Source organism: Nerophis lumbriciformis, linkage group LG03 (assembly GCF_033978685.3).
Source record: "Nerophis lumbriciformis linkage group LG03, RoL_Nlum_v2.1, whole genome shotgun sequence".
Lineage (NCBI taxonomy): Eukaryota > Metazoa > Chordata > Actinopteri > Syngnathiformes > Syngnathidae > Nerophis > Nerophis lumbriciformis.
This window is the reverse complement of record NC_084550.2, coordinates 22,307,501-22,324,107: the sequence shown is the minus strand read 5'-3', so window position 1 is coordinate 22,324,107 and position 16,607 is coordinate 22,307,501. Positions and strand designations below refer to the sequence as shown.

Sequence of the window (16,607 nt, the reverse complement as noted above, 5' to 3'; positions counted from 1 at the left end):
CGCATCCCCGTAGCGATGCAAGATTGTGTGAAAGCTGAACTTGAACGCATGGAACGCATAGGCGTTATTACTTCAGTCACCGAACCAACAGATTGGGTGTCATCCATGGTCGCTGCACACAAGAAAGGCAAATCAGAAATCAGATTATGCATCAACCCCAAAGATTTAAATGAAGCACTAAAACGGCCCCACCACCCCATGAGAAGTGTGGAGGAGGTAGCAGCACAAATGTCAGGTGCAACAGTGTTTTCGGTGCTAGACGCAAAAAATTCATTCTGGCAGATCCGCCTGGACAAGAAGTCCTCAATGAAGACAACATTCAGTACTCCTTTTGGACGTTACAGATTCCTTCGCATGCCTTTCGGTATTAACTCTGCAAGCGAGGTATTCCAGCGCACAATGGATCAACTCTTTGCTGGATATCCATGCTCAGTCATTGTCGATGACATCATCATCGGAGGTCGTGATGTGGCGGAGCACGACGCCAACCTAAAAAAGTGCTTGAACGTGTGAAGGAAATAAACCTCAAACTCAACCCGCAGAAATGCAAGTTTCGACTTGACCAAGTATGCTACGTTGGTCATATCTTCACAAGTAAAGGATTGAAAGCTGACCCCTCCAAAACTGCTGCGATCACGGAGATGCCAGTCCCCACAGATGTCACTTCACTTCAACGTTTCCTGGGAATGGTCAACTATCTTGGCAAGTACATTCCAAGCCTCAGTGACATCGCAACGCCACTGAGGAAGCTGACTCACAAAGAGACGGCATGGTGCTGGTTCCAGCAACATCAAGATGCTTTCGACCGCCTGAAAGCATGTCTCTCCTTTCCACCAGTATTGGCTTACTACGATGTCAAAGAGCCAGTCACGCTGACCTGTGACGCGTCATGTTTTGGACTAGGAGCTGCTTGCATGCAAAATGGAAGGCCAGTAGCCTTTGCATCCCGCACCCTTACAGAAACAGAAACTCGATACGCTCAAATTGAGAAGGAGCTTCTAGCTGTTGTGTTTGCGTGCACCAAGTTCAGAGAGTATGTGTATGGCAAGCCCACCATAGTAGAAACTGACCACCAACCGTTGGTGACTATCTTGAAGAAACCAATTCACAATGCCCCTGCCCGTCTTCAGCGGATGCTGCTACGCCGGCAAAGCTATGACATAAGCTTAGTCTACAAAAAAGGAAAGCACATGTACATAGCTGACACTCTTTCAAGAGCCCCTAATGCGACAGACAGTGAGAGCCCATCTGATAGTGATTCTTTCGACGTCATGTCGGTGAGCTACATTTCTACGGCCCGCCTGGAAGAGCTCAAGAAACACACGGAGGAGGATGAAGTACTGCAGACTCTCAATACAGTTATCCAGCGTGGATGGCCTGCCAGACAGACTCAGCTGCAGCCTGCAATTGAAGTTTTCTTCCCCTACAGAGACGAACTCACTGTGGAAGATGGAATCGTCATAAAAGGGCAGAAAGCAGTTATTCCCCGGTCACTACAAAAAGAGTACATTAAGATTGTACATAAAGGTCACCCAGGCATTGAAGCAACCAAACGCAGAGCAAGAGGTATCATCTTTTGGCCATCAATGTCACGAGACATCACTGAAGAACTACTTTCTTGCACAGTGTGCAACAGCACAAAACCACATCAACAGAAAGAACCGCTCCATCTCCATCCAGTTCCAGACCTTCCCTGGTCCACAGTTGCTACAGACATTTTTGAATGGCGTGGACAACACTACCAGGTGCTAGTGGATTCCTATTCTGGATGGTTTGAAATTGACCTTCTACAAAACATCACAGCGACAGCTGTAATTTCCAAATTGAAAAGACATTTTTCAGTGCATGGTACACCACACACACTGCTATCTGACAATGCAAGACAGTACAAGTGTGAACAATTCAGGAAGTTTGCTGAGGAGTGGGACTTCATCCACACCACTAGCAGCCCAGAGTTTCCCCAGTCGAATGGACTTGCGGAAAGAGCTGTCAGGAGTGCCAAGCAACTGATGGAGAAATCCCACCGGGACAAAACTGATGTCTTCCTAAACCTCCTTAACCTCAGAAACATTCCCCGAGATGCGGACATTGGTTCCCCTGCCGAACGGTTAATGTCAAGACAAACGCGCGCAGCTATCCCAGTGTGTACCAGACTACTACAGCCAACAGCAAAAGACTCAAGACAAGTACACGCTCGACTAGTCGACAAGAGAACTACGGTGAAACGTCACTACGACAAGTCAAGTCGCCCACTGAGTCCCTTGGCAGAAGGGCAAGTGATCCGTATGCAAACTCCTGCTGGACATGACCGACTTGGAATAGTGGAAAAGTTGTGCGAAGAGCCACGTTCCTACATCATCCAATCCGATGGGAGAAGATACAGAAGGAATCGTCGCCACATCCTCCCGGTTCAAGAACGACCACCAACACCTCTCCAGAACGACGAAGCAGACTCTCAGGATGGTAGACATACCGTGGTGGACTTAGTCCCTCCCACACCACTGAGAGAAGAGACAGTGATTAGGCAAACGGAAAGTGCATCACCAATTCGACCCAGATTCATGACGCAGACTGACACAGCTTATACAACAGGTGCAGGTCGAGTGTGTAGACCCAATCCAAAATATGTGCAGTAAGAAAAAAACAAAAACAAATGTACATGTGATTTATTTTGAGAGATAGTATTTTTTCTACCTGTTCTGTGATGTGTTTAGATATTTCATACAGATAGTGAATTGTTTGTACTTACCCTACACAGTTAAGAGATTTAATCTCTGTTACATATAGATATTCATTTCACTTATCTGCTTTTGTTTTTTATGAAAGACTCTTAACTAAAAGGGAAGGATGTAGATCATTTGGTAAAATGACTGTTTTGTTGTTGTAATTTTCGAACACACCACCAGGGTGTGCACATCAGGGAATCAGTTATTACCACTCTCTCATGCAGTGCGTATGTAAAATTGCTGTCCTCCTGAAGTCTTTATTAAAGCCAAGTTATTCATGCAGCTCGACATGGTTCTTCCTACTGGTAACCGCAAACAACAACATACTGTATAACGGCTTATAACAGGAACTTAACATCACAAAGAGGCGAGCCCATAAAAATAGGTGACATACCTCCCCTCCTACAAAAAGAAACGTCCTCGTTTCAACACAATAACAGGATAAGTGCAAAAACAAACACGGAGGCTCTAGTTTTACACGAGGACCACTTTATTTCCTTTTTATTTTTTAATTATTATTTTTTTTCTCATTAACTATTATTTATTGGTTATACGTTGACATTTAATTTAAGTGTCTTTTTAAAAAAATGTTTCTAACCTTTATTTATAAATTTCAACATTTACAAACAGTTGAAAATAAGTAAGTACAAAAACAGTACAAAACAGCGCCACGGTGTTGTAAATTCAAAGTAACTAAAATAGAATGCAATATATATATATATATATATATATATATATATATATATATATATATATATATATATATATATATATATATAATAAACAAACTGCAAAGCGGTATGCTCACTCAATCTCAGTAAGTTTCCGGTTTACCCTTTTTATATTAATTTTTTTTTTAAAACCTTTATTTATAAATTCAACATTTACAAACAGTCGAGAAACAATAATCAAAATAAAGTACAAAAACCGTACAAAACAGTACAAAAACAGTACAAAACAGCGCCTGGGGGTTGTAAATTCAAAGTAACTAAAATAGAATGCATAATATATATATATATATATATATCCATCCATCCATCCATCCATCCATTTTCTACCGCTTATTCCCTTATATATATATATATATATATATATATATATATATATATATATATATATATATATATATATAATATATAATATATATATATATGTGTATATATATGTATATATATATATATATATATATATATATATATATATATATATATATATATATATATATATATAATGCATTGTATTTTAGTTACTTTGAATTTACAACACCCTGGCGCTGTTTTGTACTGTTTTTGTACTTATTTTGCTTATCGTTGCTCGACTGTTTTTAAATGTTGTAATTTATGAATAAAGGTTTAAAAAAAAAAGAGAGTAAACCGGAAATTTACTGAGATTGAGTGAGAAAAACGCTTTGTACTTTGTTTATTATATATATATATATATATATATATATATATATATATATATATATATATATATATATATATTATGCATTCTATTTTAGTTACTTTGAATTTACAACCCCCTGGCGCTGTTTTGTACTGTTTTTGTACTGTTTTGTAATAAAGTGAAGTGAAGTAGTGAAGTGAATTATATTTATATAGCGCTTTTCTCTAGTGACTCAAAGCGCTTTACATAGTGAAACCCAATATCTAAGTTACAATAAACAAAGTACAAAGCGTTTTTCTCACTCAATCTCAGTAAATTTCCGGTTTACTCTTTTTTTTTTTTTTTAACCTTTATTCATGAATTACAACATTTAAAAACAGTCGAGCAACGATAATCAAAATAAGTACAAAAACAGTAAAAAAAAACAGTACAAAAACAGTACAAAACAGCGCCAGGGGGTTGTAAATTCAAAGTAACTAAAATAGAATGCAATATATATACAGTATATATATATATATATATATATATATATATATATATATATATATATATATATATATATATATATATACATGTATATACATATACATATATATATATGCATATACATATATATATATATATATATATATATATATATATATATATATATATATATATATATATAAACTGGAAAATTACTGAGATTGAGTGAGAAAAACGCTTTGTACTTTGTTTATTATATATATACATATATATATATATATATATATATATATATATATATATATATATATATATATATATATATATGTATATATATAATAAACAAAGTACAAAGCGTTTTTCTCACTCAATCTCAGTAATTTTCCAGTTTACCCTTTACCCAGTCGAGAAACAATAATCAAAATAAGTACAAAAACAGTACAAAACAGTACAAAAACAGTACAAAACAGCGCCAGGGGGTTGTAAATTCAAAGTAACTAAAATAGAATGCAAAAAAAATATTTCCGGGATACCTTTTTTTTATTGTATTTTTTTTTTTTAAACTTTTATTCATAAATTACAACATTTACAAACAGTTGAGCAACAATAATCAAAGTAAGTACAAAAACCGTACAAAACAGTACAAAAACAGTACAAAACAGCGGCAGGGGGTTGTACATTCAAAGTAACTAAAATAGAATGCAAATAAAATGTTTCCGGTTTACCTTTTTTTTTTTTTTTTTTTTTTTTTTTTTAAACCTTTAGTTATAAATTACAACATTTACAAACAGTCGAGCAACAATAATCAAAGTAAGTACAAAAACCCTACAAAACAGTACAAAAACAGTACAAAACAGCGCAATGGGGTTGTAAATTCAAAGTAACTAAAATAGAATACAATTATTTTTTTTCCGGGATACCTTTTTTTTAAAATTTAATGTAATTTTTTTTTAAACCTTTATTCATAAATTACAACATTTACAAACAGTCGAGCAACAATAATCAAAATAAGTACAAAAACCGTACAAAACAGTACAAAAACAGTACAAAAACAATACAAAACAGCGCCAGAGGGTTGTAAATTCAAAGTAACTATAATAGAATGCAAACATTTTTTTTCCGGGATACCTTTTTTTAATTTTATTTTTATTTTTTTAAAACCCCATCCATCCATCCATTTTCTACCGCTTATTCCCTTCGGGGTCGCGGGGGGCGCTGGAGCCTATCTCATAAATTACAACATTTACAAACAGTCGAGCAACAATAATCAAAGTAAGTACAAAAACCCTACAAAACAGTACAAAAACAGTACAAAACAACACCAGGGAGTTGTAAATTCAAAGTAACTAAAATAGAATGCAAACATTTTTTTTCCGGTTTACCTTTTTAAAAAAAAAATTTTTTTTAAACCTTTATTTATAAATTACAACATTTACAAACAGTCGAGAAACAACAATCAAAGTAAGTACAAAAACCGTACAAAACAGTGCAAAAACAGTACAAAACAGCGCCAGGGGCGTTGTACATTCAAAGTAACTAAAATAGAATGCAAAAAAAATGTTTCCGGTTAACCTTTTTTTCTTCTTTTTTTTTAAACCTTTATTCATAAATTACAACATTGACAAACAGTCAAGCAACAATAATCAAAATAAGTACAAAAACCATCCAAAACAGTACAAAACAGCGCCAGGGGGTTGTACATTCAAAGTAACTAAAATAGCAAATGCAAAAAAAATGTTTCCGGTTTACCTTTTTTTTTTTTTTTTTTTTTTTAAAACCTTTATTCATAAATTACAACATTTACAAACAGTCGAGAAACAATAATCAAAATACGTACAAAACAGTACAAAACAGTACAAAACAGTACAAAACAGTACAAAAACAGTACAAAACAGCGCCAGGGGGTTGTACATTCAAAGTAACTAAAATAGAATGCAAAAAAAATGTTTCCGGTTTACCTTTTTTTTTATTTTATTTTTTTTAAACCTTTATTCCTAAATTACAACATTTACAAACGGTCGAGCTACAATAATCAAAATAAGTACAAACACCGTACAAAACAGTACAAAAACAGTACAAAACAGCGCCAGGGGGTTGTACATTCAAAGTAACTAAAATAGAATGCAAAAAATATATATATGTATATATATAATAAACAAAGTGCAAAGCCATAGGCTCACTCAATTTCAGTAAATAACTTAAATTTGGAACACGGCATCATCGTTTTCACAGCTTTTTGGTTGTTAGAGGTAACTTTATTTCCTTTTTTTCAAAAAAAGCTTTCGCTCCACTACCACTTCCGCTTTCAGTGCCTTCAAAATAAGAGCTCAAGGCATATACTGTATGACGGCTGATTAACAGGAACTTAACATCACAAAGAGGCAAGCCCATAAAAGTAGGTTACAATACTGTAAATGTGAGACTTACTGTATTTTATGTGTTATGTTTCTCATTAACTGTGAATTTATTGGAATGCAGACTTTCCTTAACCTCCTCCACCTTGTTCAGCCTGTTCATCATGTTCACCATCCTGACCAACTGTTGCTTCATGGCCATGTCAGACCCAGCACCGTGGACCAAGCACCTGGAGTAAGTACTCGCCAAGTCCTCTTGTACCCAAACAGGGCGTTTCAACGCAGCTCCGTGTTGAATGTTCTCATTTGAGCCTGGCAGGGAATCAAACCCCCGGGAGTATTTGACGCACACCGTGTTCGCTGTTGGTTGGAAAACGGTCATTTTCACCTTATATTTAATTGAATAGACTGCAAAGATAAGATACTTAACGTTCAAACTGCAAAACGTTGTTATTTTGTGCAAATATTAGTTCATTTGGAATTTGATTGCCTGCGACATGTTTCCAAAAAGCTGGCACAAGTGGCAAAAAAGACTGAGAACGTCGAGGAACGCTCATCAAACACTTATACTATATTGCCAAAAGTATTTGGTCACCCATGCAAATGATGAGAATCAGGTGTCCTGAGCACTTAGGCATGGAGACTGTTTCTACAAACATGTGTGAAAGAATGGGCCGCTTTCAGTGATTTCCAGCGTGGAACTGTCATAGGATGCCACCTGTGCAACAAATCCAGTTGTGAAATTTCCTCGCTCCTAAATATTCCAAAGTCAACTGTCGGCTCTATTATAAGAAAATTGAAGAGTTTGGGAACAACAGCAACTCAGCCAACATGTGGTAGGCCACGTAAGCTGACAGAGAGGGGTGTGGGGTTGTTTTTCAGGAGTTGGACTTGGCCCCTTAGTTCCAGTGAAAGGAACTGTGAATGCTCCAGGATACCAAAACATTTTGGACAATTCCCATGCTCCCAAATTTGTGGGAACAGTTTGGAGCGGTGCCCCTTCCTCTTCCAACATGACTGTGCACCAGTGCACAAAGCAAGGTCCATAAAGACATGGATGACAGAGTCTTATGTGGATGAACTTGACTGGCCTGCACAGAGTCCTGACCTGAACCCGATAAAACACCTTTGGGATGAATTAGAACGGAGACTGAGAGCCAGGCCTTCTCGACCAACATCAGTGTGTGACCTCACCAAATGCACTTTTGGAAGAATGGCGGAAAATTCCTATAAACACACTCCACAACCTTGTGGACAGCCTTCCCAGGAGAGTTGAAGCTGTAATAGCTGCAAAAGGTGGATCGACATCATATTGAACCCTATGGGTTAGGAATGGGATGGCACTTCAAGTTCATATGTGAGACAAGGCAGGTGGCCAAATACTTTTGGCAATATAGTGTATTTGGAACATCCCACAGGTGAACATGCTAATTGGGAACAGGTGGGCGCCATGATTGGGTATAAAAGCAGCTTCCATGAAATGCTCAGTCATTCACAAACAAGGATGGGGCGAGGGTCACCACTTTGTCAACAAATGCGTGAGCAAATTGTCCAACAGTTTAAGAACAACATTTCTCAACCAGCTATTGCAAGGAATTTAGGGATTTCACTATCCACGGTCCGTAATATCATCAAAAGGATCAGAGAATCTGGAGAAATCACTGCACGTAAGCGATAATATTACGGATCTTTGATCCCTCAAGCGGTACTGCATTAAAAAGCGACATCAGTGTGTAAAGGATATCACCACAAGGGCTCAGGAACACTTCAGAAAACCACTGTCAGTAACTACAGTTGGTCGCCACATCTGTAAGTGCAAGTTTAAACTCTACAATGCAAAGCGAAAGCCATTTATCAACAACACCCAGAAGCGCCGCCGGCTCTAAGATGGACTGATGAAAAGTGGAAAAGTGTTCTGTGGTCTGACGACACCACATTTCAAATTGTTTTAGGAAACTGTGGACGTCGTGACCTCCGGAACAAAGAGGAAAAGAACCATCCGGATTGTTCTAGGCGCAAAGTTGAAAAGCCAGCATCTGTGATGGTATGGGGGTGCATTAGTGCCCAAGACATGGGTAACTTACACATCTGTGAAGGCACCATTAATGCTGAAAGGTACATACCGGTTTTGGAGCGACACGTGTTGCCATCCGAGCAACGTTATCATGGACGCCCCTGCTTATTTCAGCAAGACAATGCCAAGCCACGTGTTACAACAGCGTGGCTTTGTAGTAAAAGAGTGCGGGTACTAGACTGGCCTGCCTGTAGTCCAGACCTGTCTCCCATTGAAAATGTGTGGCGCATTATGAAGCCTAAAATAGCACAACGGAGACCCCGGACTGTTGAACAACTTAAGCTGTACATCAAGCAAGAATAGGAAAGAATTCCACCTGAAAAGCTTCAAAAATGTGTCTCCTCAGTTCCCAAACGTTTACTGAGTGTTGTTAAAAGGAAAGGCCATGTAACACAGTGGTGAACATGTCCCTGTGACAACTTTTTTTGCAATGTGTTGCTGCCATTAAATTCTAAGTTAATGATTATTTGCAAAAAATAAATGAAGTTTCTCAGTTGGAACATTAAATATCTTGTCTTTGCAGTCTATTCAATTGAATATAAGTTGAAAAGGATTTGCAAATCATTGTACTCAAAAATTGGTGCAGTTCAACTAAATGTGTTGGTTTTCTGACATGGACTTGTTTCTTCAGCATTGTCCACACGTTTAAGTCAGAACTTTGGGAAGGCCATTCTAAATCCTTAATTCTAGGCCATTCCTTTACCACTTTTGACGTGTGTTTGGGGTCATTGTCCTGTTGCAACACCCAACTGCGCCCAAGACCCAACCTGATGATTTTAGCTTGTCCTGAAGAATTTGGAGGTAATCCTCCTTTTTTCATTGTCCCATTTACTCTCTGTAAAGCACCAGTTCCATTGGCAGCAAAACAGGCCCAGAGCATAACACTACCACCACCATGCTCGACGGTAGTTATGGTGTTCCTGGGATTAAAGGCCTCGCCTTTCCTCCTCCAAACATATTGCTGGGTATTGTGGCCAAACAGCTCAATTTTTGTTTCATCTGACACCACATGGGCAAAGATAAGACCTTCTGGTGGAAAGTTCTTCATGAATGTTTTTTGTGACCAACAAGTATGTGCTACAATCACTCTATCACAAAAAAATAAGAGTTGTAGAAATGATTGTAAATTCAAGACAGCCATGACATTATGTTCTTTACAAGTGTATGTAGACTTTTGACCACGACTGTATGTATATATGTATGTATACATATATGTTTGGAAATATGTATATACAGTATATGTATGTATGTGTATATATATATATATATATATATATATATATATATATATATATATATATATATATATGTCTTAATAAGGTTATCCAAAAAATAGTGCTCGATACCGTAGTAGAGCGCAATATATGTATGTGTGGGGAAAAAAAATCGAGATGATTTGTCGTATATTGTTCATGCAGCTGTAGCTCAATTTGATGTTGTTCTTGTTGAATACTTTTCTTAGGTTGTTGTCTCAACCTGATTGACAAACACTTTCCCAAAGACAACAACCTAAGAAAAGTATTCAACAAGAACAACATCAAATTGAGCTACAGCTGCATGAACAATATACGACAAATCATCTCAAACCACAACAAAACAATTGCAAATGAGCCGTCGACCCCCAGTCAGAACGACTCCAAAACCAACAAAGCATGTAACTGTCGAAAGAAACCTGATTGCCCCCTCAACGGGGGATGCTTACAAACATCAGTTGTCTACCAATCTAAGGTAATACGCAAGGACATTAACACATCCGACACATATGTAGGATTAACCGAGGGTGAATTCAAAACCAGATGGAACAACCACAAGGCTTCTTTCAGGAACAAAAACCTGCGAAATACCACAGAACTCAGCAAACACATTTGGGACCTCAAAGACAATAATGTTGAATATTCAATAACATGGCAAATTCTTGCATCCAGCACACCTTACAATAGTGGTAATAAAAGATGCAACCTATGCTTGAAAGAGAAACTGTTTATTATCTACCGTCCAGACCTGTCATCCCTCAACAAGCGCAGCGAAATTGTAACAACATGCCGCCATAGACGGAAACACCTCCTAGGTAACACATGAACCAATCACCACGCCCCTAGGCCAGCCTGTACCCACCCACTCTGTGCCCTATATAAACCATGGTATGCGAATGCTCCCATTAAAATCTCCTGACGATTGAGGGTACCCCCCTCATGAAACAGGCCTGTAGAGATGAAATAGTCTTGTGATTTTTTTTTTTCCCACACATACATATATATATATATATATATATATATATATATATATATATATATATATATATATATATATATATATATATATATATATATATATATATATATATATATATATAAAACATTCACACAGTCATTCATTATAAATTGTTTTTGTTTTTGATTTAACCAAACTTTTTTTTTTCTATTTCCCGTTCAGATACACTTTCACTGCCATTTACACTTTTGAGTCAGTGATAAAGATATTTGCCCGAGGATTCTGCACAGTTCCGTTCACCTTTTTGAGGGACCCGTGGAACTGGCTGGACTTCAGCGTCATCGTCATGGCGTGAGTAACGACATCATTTTATGACTCCGCTATTAGATGACCGCTACCGTTCCAAGTCTGGTGTTTACATGCCCAAAGGTTGCACTCACGTCAAAGACTCCTCTTAGAAGGTGATTTGTAAACGTTGCTTTATTACAAGCGAGTGTCATTAAATCAGGTCTGCAGTACCTGGAGGAGCCTAGGTCAAAAAATGAAGGACTCCTAACCTGGAGAAGCCAAACCATCAGTTTTTATAATCCTCCTTTCTATCTCTGGGTGTGTGTGTGCTAAGTCAGGAGAGCGCATCCTGACCATAAAAGGAGATGTTCGTGTGTAAGTGTCTGGAAAACAACTGCTTTGAGTCATAACTCAAATGTTGGCGTTGAGCGACAGGTAGTCTCTTCTCCAGGATAGGACTATCACTTTTGCATTCTGAAGTCCCAATTAGAAGCCTCTTTTCCTACGAGAAGTGATCCAAGCTACACTATATTGCCAAAAACTATTTGGCCACCTGCCTTTACTCACATTATGAACTTGAAGTGCCATCCCATGGAATTGCCCAAAAATGTTTTGGTATCCTGGAGCATTCAAAGTTCCTTTCACTGGAACTAAGAGACCAAGCTGTCAGGTTCAAGCACTGATGACATGTATTAAACAGACAAGAAGCAAGGAATCATGCAGAGACACAGTTCAATTTAGCTCATGGGGAGAACGCATGGAGCTGCACACTTAGTCACAGTCTCACCCTACGCTCTAAGGCAGTGGTCCCCAACCACCGGGCCACGGCCGATTGGTACCGGGCCGCACAAGAAAAAAAAAAAAAAAATTAAAAAAAAAATTAAAAAAATTAAAATAAATGTTTTTTTTAATTAAATCTACATAAAAACAGAATATATACACCATATATCAATGTACATCAATACAGTCTGCAGGGATACAGTCCGTAAGCACACATGATTGTATTTCTTTATTAAAAAAAAAAAAAAAAAAAAAAAAAAAAATCACCCCCCGCCCTGGTCCGCGGGACACATTTTCAAGCGTTGACCGGTCCGCAGCTACAAAATGGTTGGGGACCACTGCTCTAAGGTACAGCTCCCGTGTTCCTCTATTTATTCCCCAGTCTACATCACTGAAGCCGCCTCTAAAAGGAGTGGTCACACATATCATGCAAAGCAGCTCCAGTACGCACAATACGTGCCGGAATGTGCTGGGGCCGTGTGATTTCACCTTGTCTCTGCTTCGTCTGCGTTCTGTCGTCTTATCTTCGTTGAGGTCCTTGAAGTCCTTGGCTGTTAGCGGGCTAAAACAAAGATAACATCTGCGTCTGAGGCCACCCCTCAGACAAGAAGTTTTGTCCTTGCACAGATAGAAAAAGTACAGCTTGAGCACAATAGCTAATAACTATAGCAACGGACTTTAAGCATACTAAAGTTGTGTGATAATGTACACATAATTATTCTAGCACAAGCCCAAGTCCTGAAAAACAACCCCACACCATAATTCCTCCTCCACCAAATTTCACACTCGGCACAATGCAGTCCGAAATGTGGCGTTCTCCTGGCAACCTCCAAAACCCAGACTGGTTCATCAGATTGCCAGATGGAAACGCGTGATTCATCACTCCAGAGAAGGCGTCTCCACTGCTCTAGACTCCAGTGGCGACGTGCTTTACACCACTGCATCCCACACTTTGCATTGCTGTTGAACATCACAGGAAATGACGTAGCTCAGTCTAAGGACTGAGCTACGTCATTTCCTATGATGTCATACAAGTAGCAAAAATAATGGACCGGAAAAACCGCCTCAAGGCATGGCTATTCACTTATAGTGATCACAGAGACAGGTTGTTTTTGTGTTACTGTATATTTTCTTTTTTCTTTTTTTTTTCTCTCATCTGGCTCCTCTCGATGTGGAGGAGCAGCGGCTTTACTTTGAGCTCCCCGCGGATGACAGAGCTTCTCACCCTATCTCTAAGGGAGAGCCCTGCCACCCGGCGGAGGAAACTCAATTTGGCCGCTTGTACCCGTGATCCACATCGAGAGGAGCCAGATGAGGTGGTTCGGGCATCTGGTCAGGATGCCACCCGATCGCCTCCCTCGGGAGGTGTTTAGGGCACGTCCGACCGGTAGGAGGCCACGGGGAAGACCCAGGACACGTTGGGAAGACTATGTCTCCCGGCTGGCCTGGGAACGCCTCGGGATCCCCCGGGAAGAGCTGGACGAAGTGGCTGGGGAGAGGGAAGTCTGGGCTTCCCTGCTTAGGCTGCTGCCCCCGCGACCCGACCTCGGCTAAGCGGAAGAAGATGGATGGATGGATGGATGGATGGATGTATATTTTCTGAAAAATCCCACTTAATATACTTTGGGTAACAACAGCCAATATATATTTATTTTATTTTTTTAGGGGGGTAACAGTCAATATTTATTTATTTATTTTATTTTTTTCCTATAAAATAAAAGTGAGTTTTTGTTATACAACAACCTATCTGGATTCGATAAGAGAATCGATAAGGAATCGGTTCGATAAGAGGATTCGATAATGGGCTCGAACTCGATCATTTCTTATCAAACATCATCCCTAGTGACTAGGATGGCAAAAGCGGGGATCGAACCCGGAACCCTGAAGTTGCTGGCACGGCCACTCTACCGACCAAGCTGTACCGCCCCACCTGATTTGGGATTTGGCATCAAGCCAAGCAGCTGTGTCTACGTAACTCCACGGGGGAGCTAGTTAACTTTGCACCTATTTCCATTTTCTACCGCTTGTCCCTTTCGGGGTTGCTGGAGCCTATCTCAGCTGCATTCGGGCGGAAGGCGGTGTACACCCTGAACAAGTCGCCACTTCATCACAGGTTAACTTTGCACATGGGTCCCATTTTAATAGTCTTTTGGTATGACTCAGCCGGGGTTTGAACTCACGAACCTACCGATCTCAGGGCGGACATTCTAGCCACTAGACCACTGAGTATAAGCCACGTGCAAGAGATGCATGAATCCTAGAAGGTTGCGTGTCTTGCCTGAACACCGGCTGAAGTTGCGGGGGTTGCTGGAGCCTATCTCAGCTGCATTCGGGCGGAAGGCGGTGTACACCCTGGACAAGTCGCCACTTCATCGCAGGTTAACTTTGCACATGGGTCCCATTTTTATAGTCTTTGGTATGACTCAGCCGGGGTTTGAACTCACGGACCGGCCGATCTCAGGGCGGACACTCTAACCACTAGGTCACTGAGTACAAGCCACGTGCAAGAGATGCATGAATCCTAGAAGGGTGCGTGTCTTGCCTGAACACTGGCTGCGGTTGCGGGGGTTGCTGGAGCCTATCTCAGCTGCATTCGGGCGGAGGGCGGGGTACACCCTGGACAAGTCGCCACTTCATCGCAGGTTAACTTTGCACATGGGTCCCATTTTTATAGTCTTTGGTATGACTCAGCCGGGGTTTGAACTCACGAACCGGCCGATCTCAGGGCGGACACTCTAGCCACAAGGCCACTGAGTCTTAGCCACGTGCAAGAGATGCATGAATCCTAGAAGGGTGCGTGTCTTGCCTGAACACCGGCTGCTGTTGCGGGGGTTGCTGGAGCCTATCTCAGCTGCATTCGGGCGGAAGGCGGGCTACACCCTGGACAAGTCGCCACCTCATCGCAGGTTAACTTTGCACATGGCTCCCATTTGAATAGTCTTTTGGTATGACTCAGCCGGGGTTTGAACGCACGAACCGGCCGATCTCAGGGCGGACACTCTAACCACTAGGCCACTGAGTATAAGCCACGTGCAAGAGATGCATGAATCCTAGAAGGGTGCGTGTCTTGCCTGAACACCGGCTGCGGTTGCGGGGGTTGCTGGAGCCTATCTCAGCTGCATTCGGGCGGAAGGCGGGATACAACCTGGACAAGTCGCCACCTCATCGCAGGTTAACTTTGCACATGGGTCCCATTTTTATAGGCTTTTGGTATGACTCAGCCGGGGTTTGAACTCACGAACCGGCCGATCTCAGGGCGGACATTCTAGCCACTAGACCACTGAGTCTTAGCTACGTGCAAGAGATGCATGAATCCTAGAAAGGTGCGTGTCTTGCCTGAACACCGGCTGCGGTCGCGGGGGTTGCTGGAGCCTATCTCAGCTGCATTCGGGCGGAAAGCGGGGTACACCCTGGACAAGTCGCCACCTCATCGCAGGTTAACTTTGCACATGGGTCCCATTTTTATAGTCTTTTGGTATGACTCAGCCGGGGTTTGAACGCACGAACCGGCCGATCTCAGGGTGGACACTCTAACCACTAGGCCACTGAGTATAAGCCACGTGCAAGAGATGCATGAATCCTAGAAGGGTGCGTGTCTTGCCTGAACACCGGCTGCGGTTGCGGGGGTTGCTGGAGCCTATCTCAGCTGCATTCGGGCGGAAGGCGGGGTACACCCTGGACAAGTCGCCACTTCATCACAGGTTAACTTTGCACATGGGTCCCATTTTTATAGTCTTTGGTATGACTCAGCCGGGGTTTGAACTTACGAACCTACCGATCTCAGGGCGGACATTCTAGCCACTAGACCACTGAGTCTTAGCCACGTACAAGAGATGCATGAATCCTAGAAGGATGCGTGTCTTGCCTGAACACCGGCTGCGGTTGCGGGGGTTGCTGGAGCCTATCTCAGCTGCATTCGGGCGGAAGGCGGGGTACACCCTGGACAAGTCGCCACTTCATCACAGGTTAACTTTGCACATGGGTCCCATTTTTATAGTCTTTGGTATGACTCAGCCGGGGTTTGAACTTACGAACCTACCGATCTCAGGGCGGACATTCTAGCCACTAGACCACTGAGTCTTAGCCACGTACAAGAGATGCATGAATCCTACAAGGATGCGTGTCTTGCCTGAACACCGGCTGCGGTTGCGGGGGTTGCTGGAGCCTATCTCAGCTGCATTCGGGCGGAAAGCGGGGTACAGCCTGAACAAGTCGCCACTTCATCGCAGGTTAACTTTGCACATGGGTCCCATTTTAATAGTCTTTTGGTATGACTCAGCCGGGGTTTGAACTCACGAACCTACCGATCTCAGGGCGGACACT

General features: G+C 41.0%; 1 protein-coding gene across 2 annotated transcripts in view; it reads left to right on the top strand.

The window, feature by feature from the left end:
• The window catches only part of LOC133581345 (sodium channel protein type 5 subunit alpha-like), a 166,119-nt gene that overhangs the window by 54,429 nt on the left and 95,083 nt on the right, over positions 1–16,607 (top strand). The window contains exons 4-5 of one of the 2 annotated variants that reach the window (XM_061935348.1): positions 7,077–7,166; positions 11,439–11,567. In XM_061935348.1, the coding sequence (XP_061791332.1) occupies positions 7,077–7,166; positions 11,439–11,567 (219 nt within the window). Of the gene's footprint in view, positions 1–6,805; positions 7,167–11,438; positions 11,568–16,607 lie in introns of those variants that run through there. The other variant, XM_061935335.1, reaches the window with a different exon arrangement.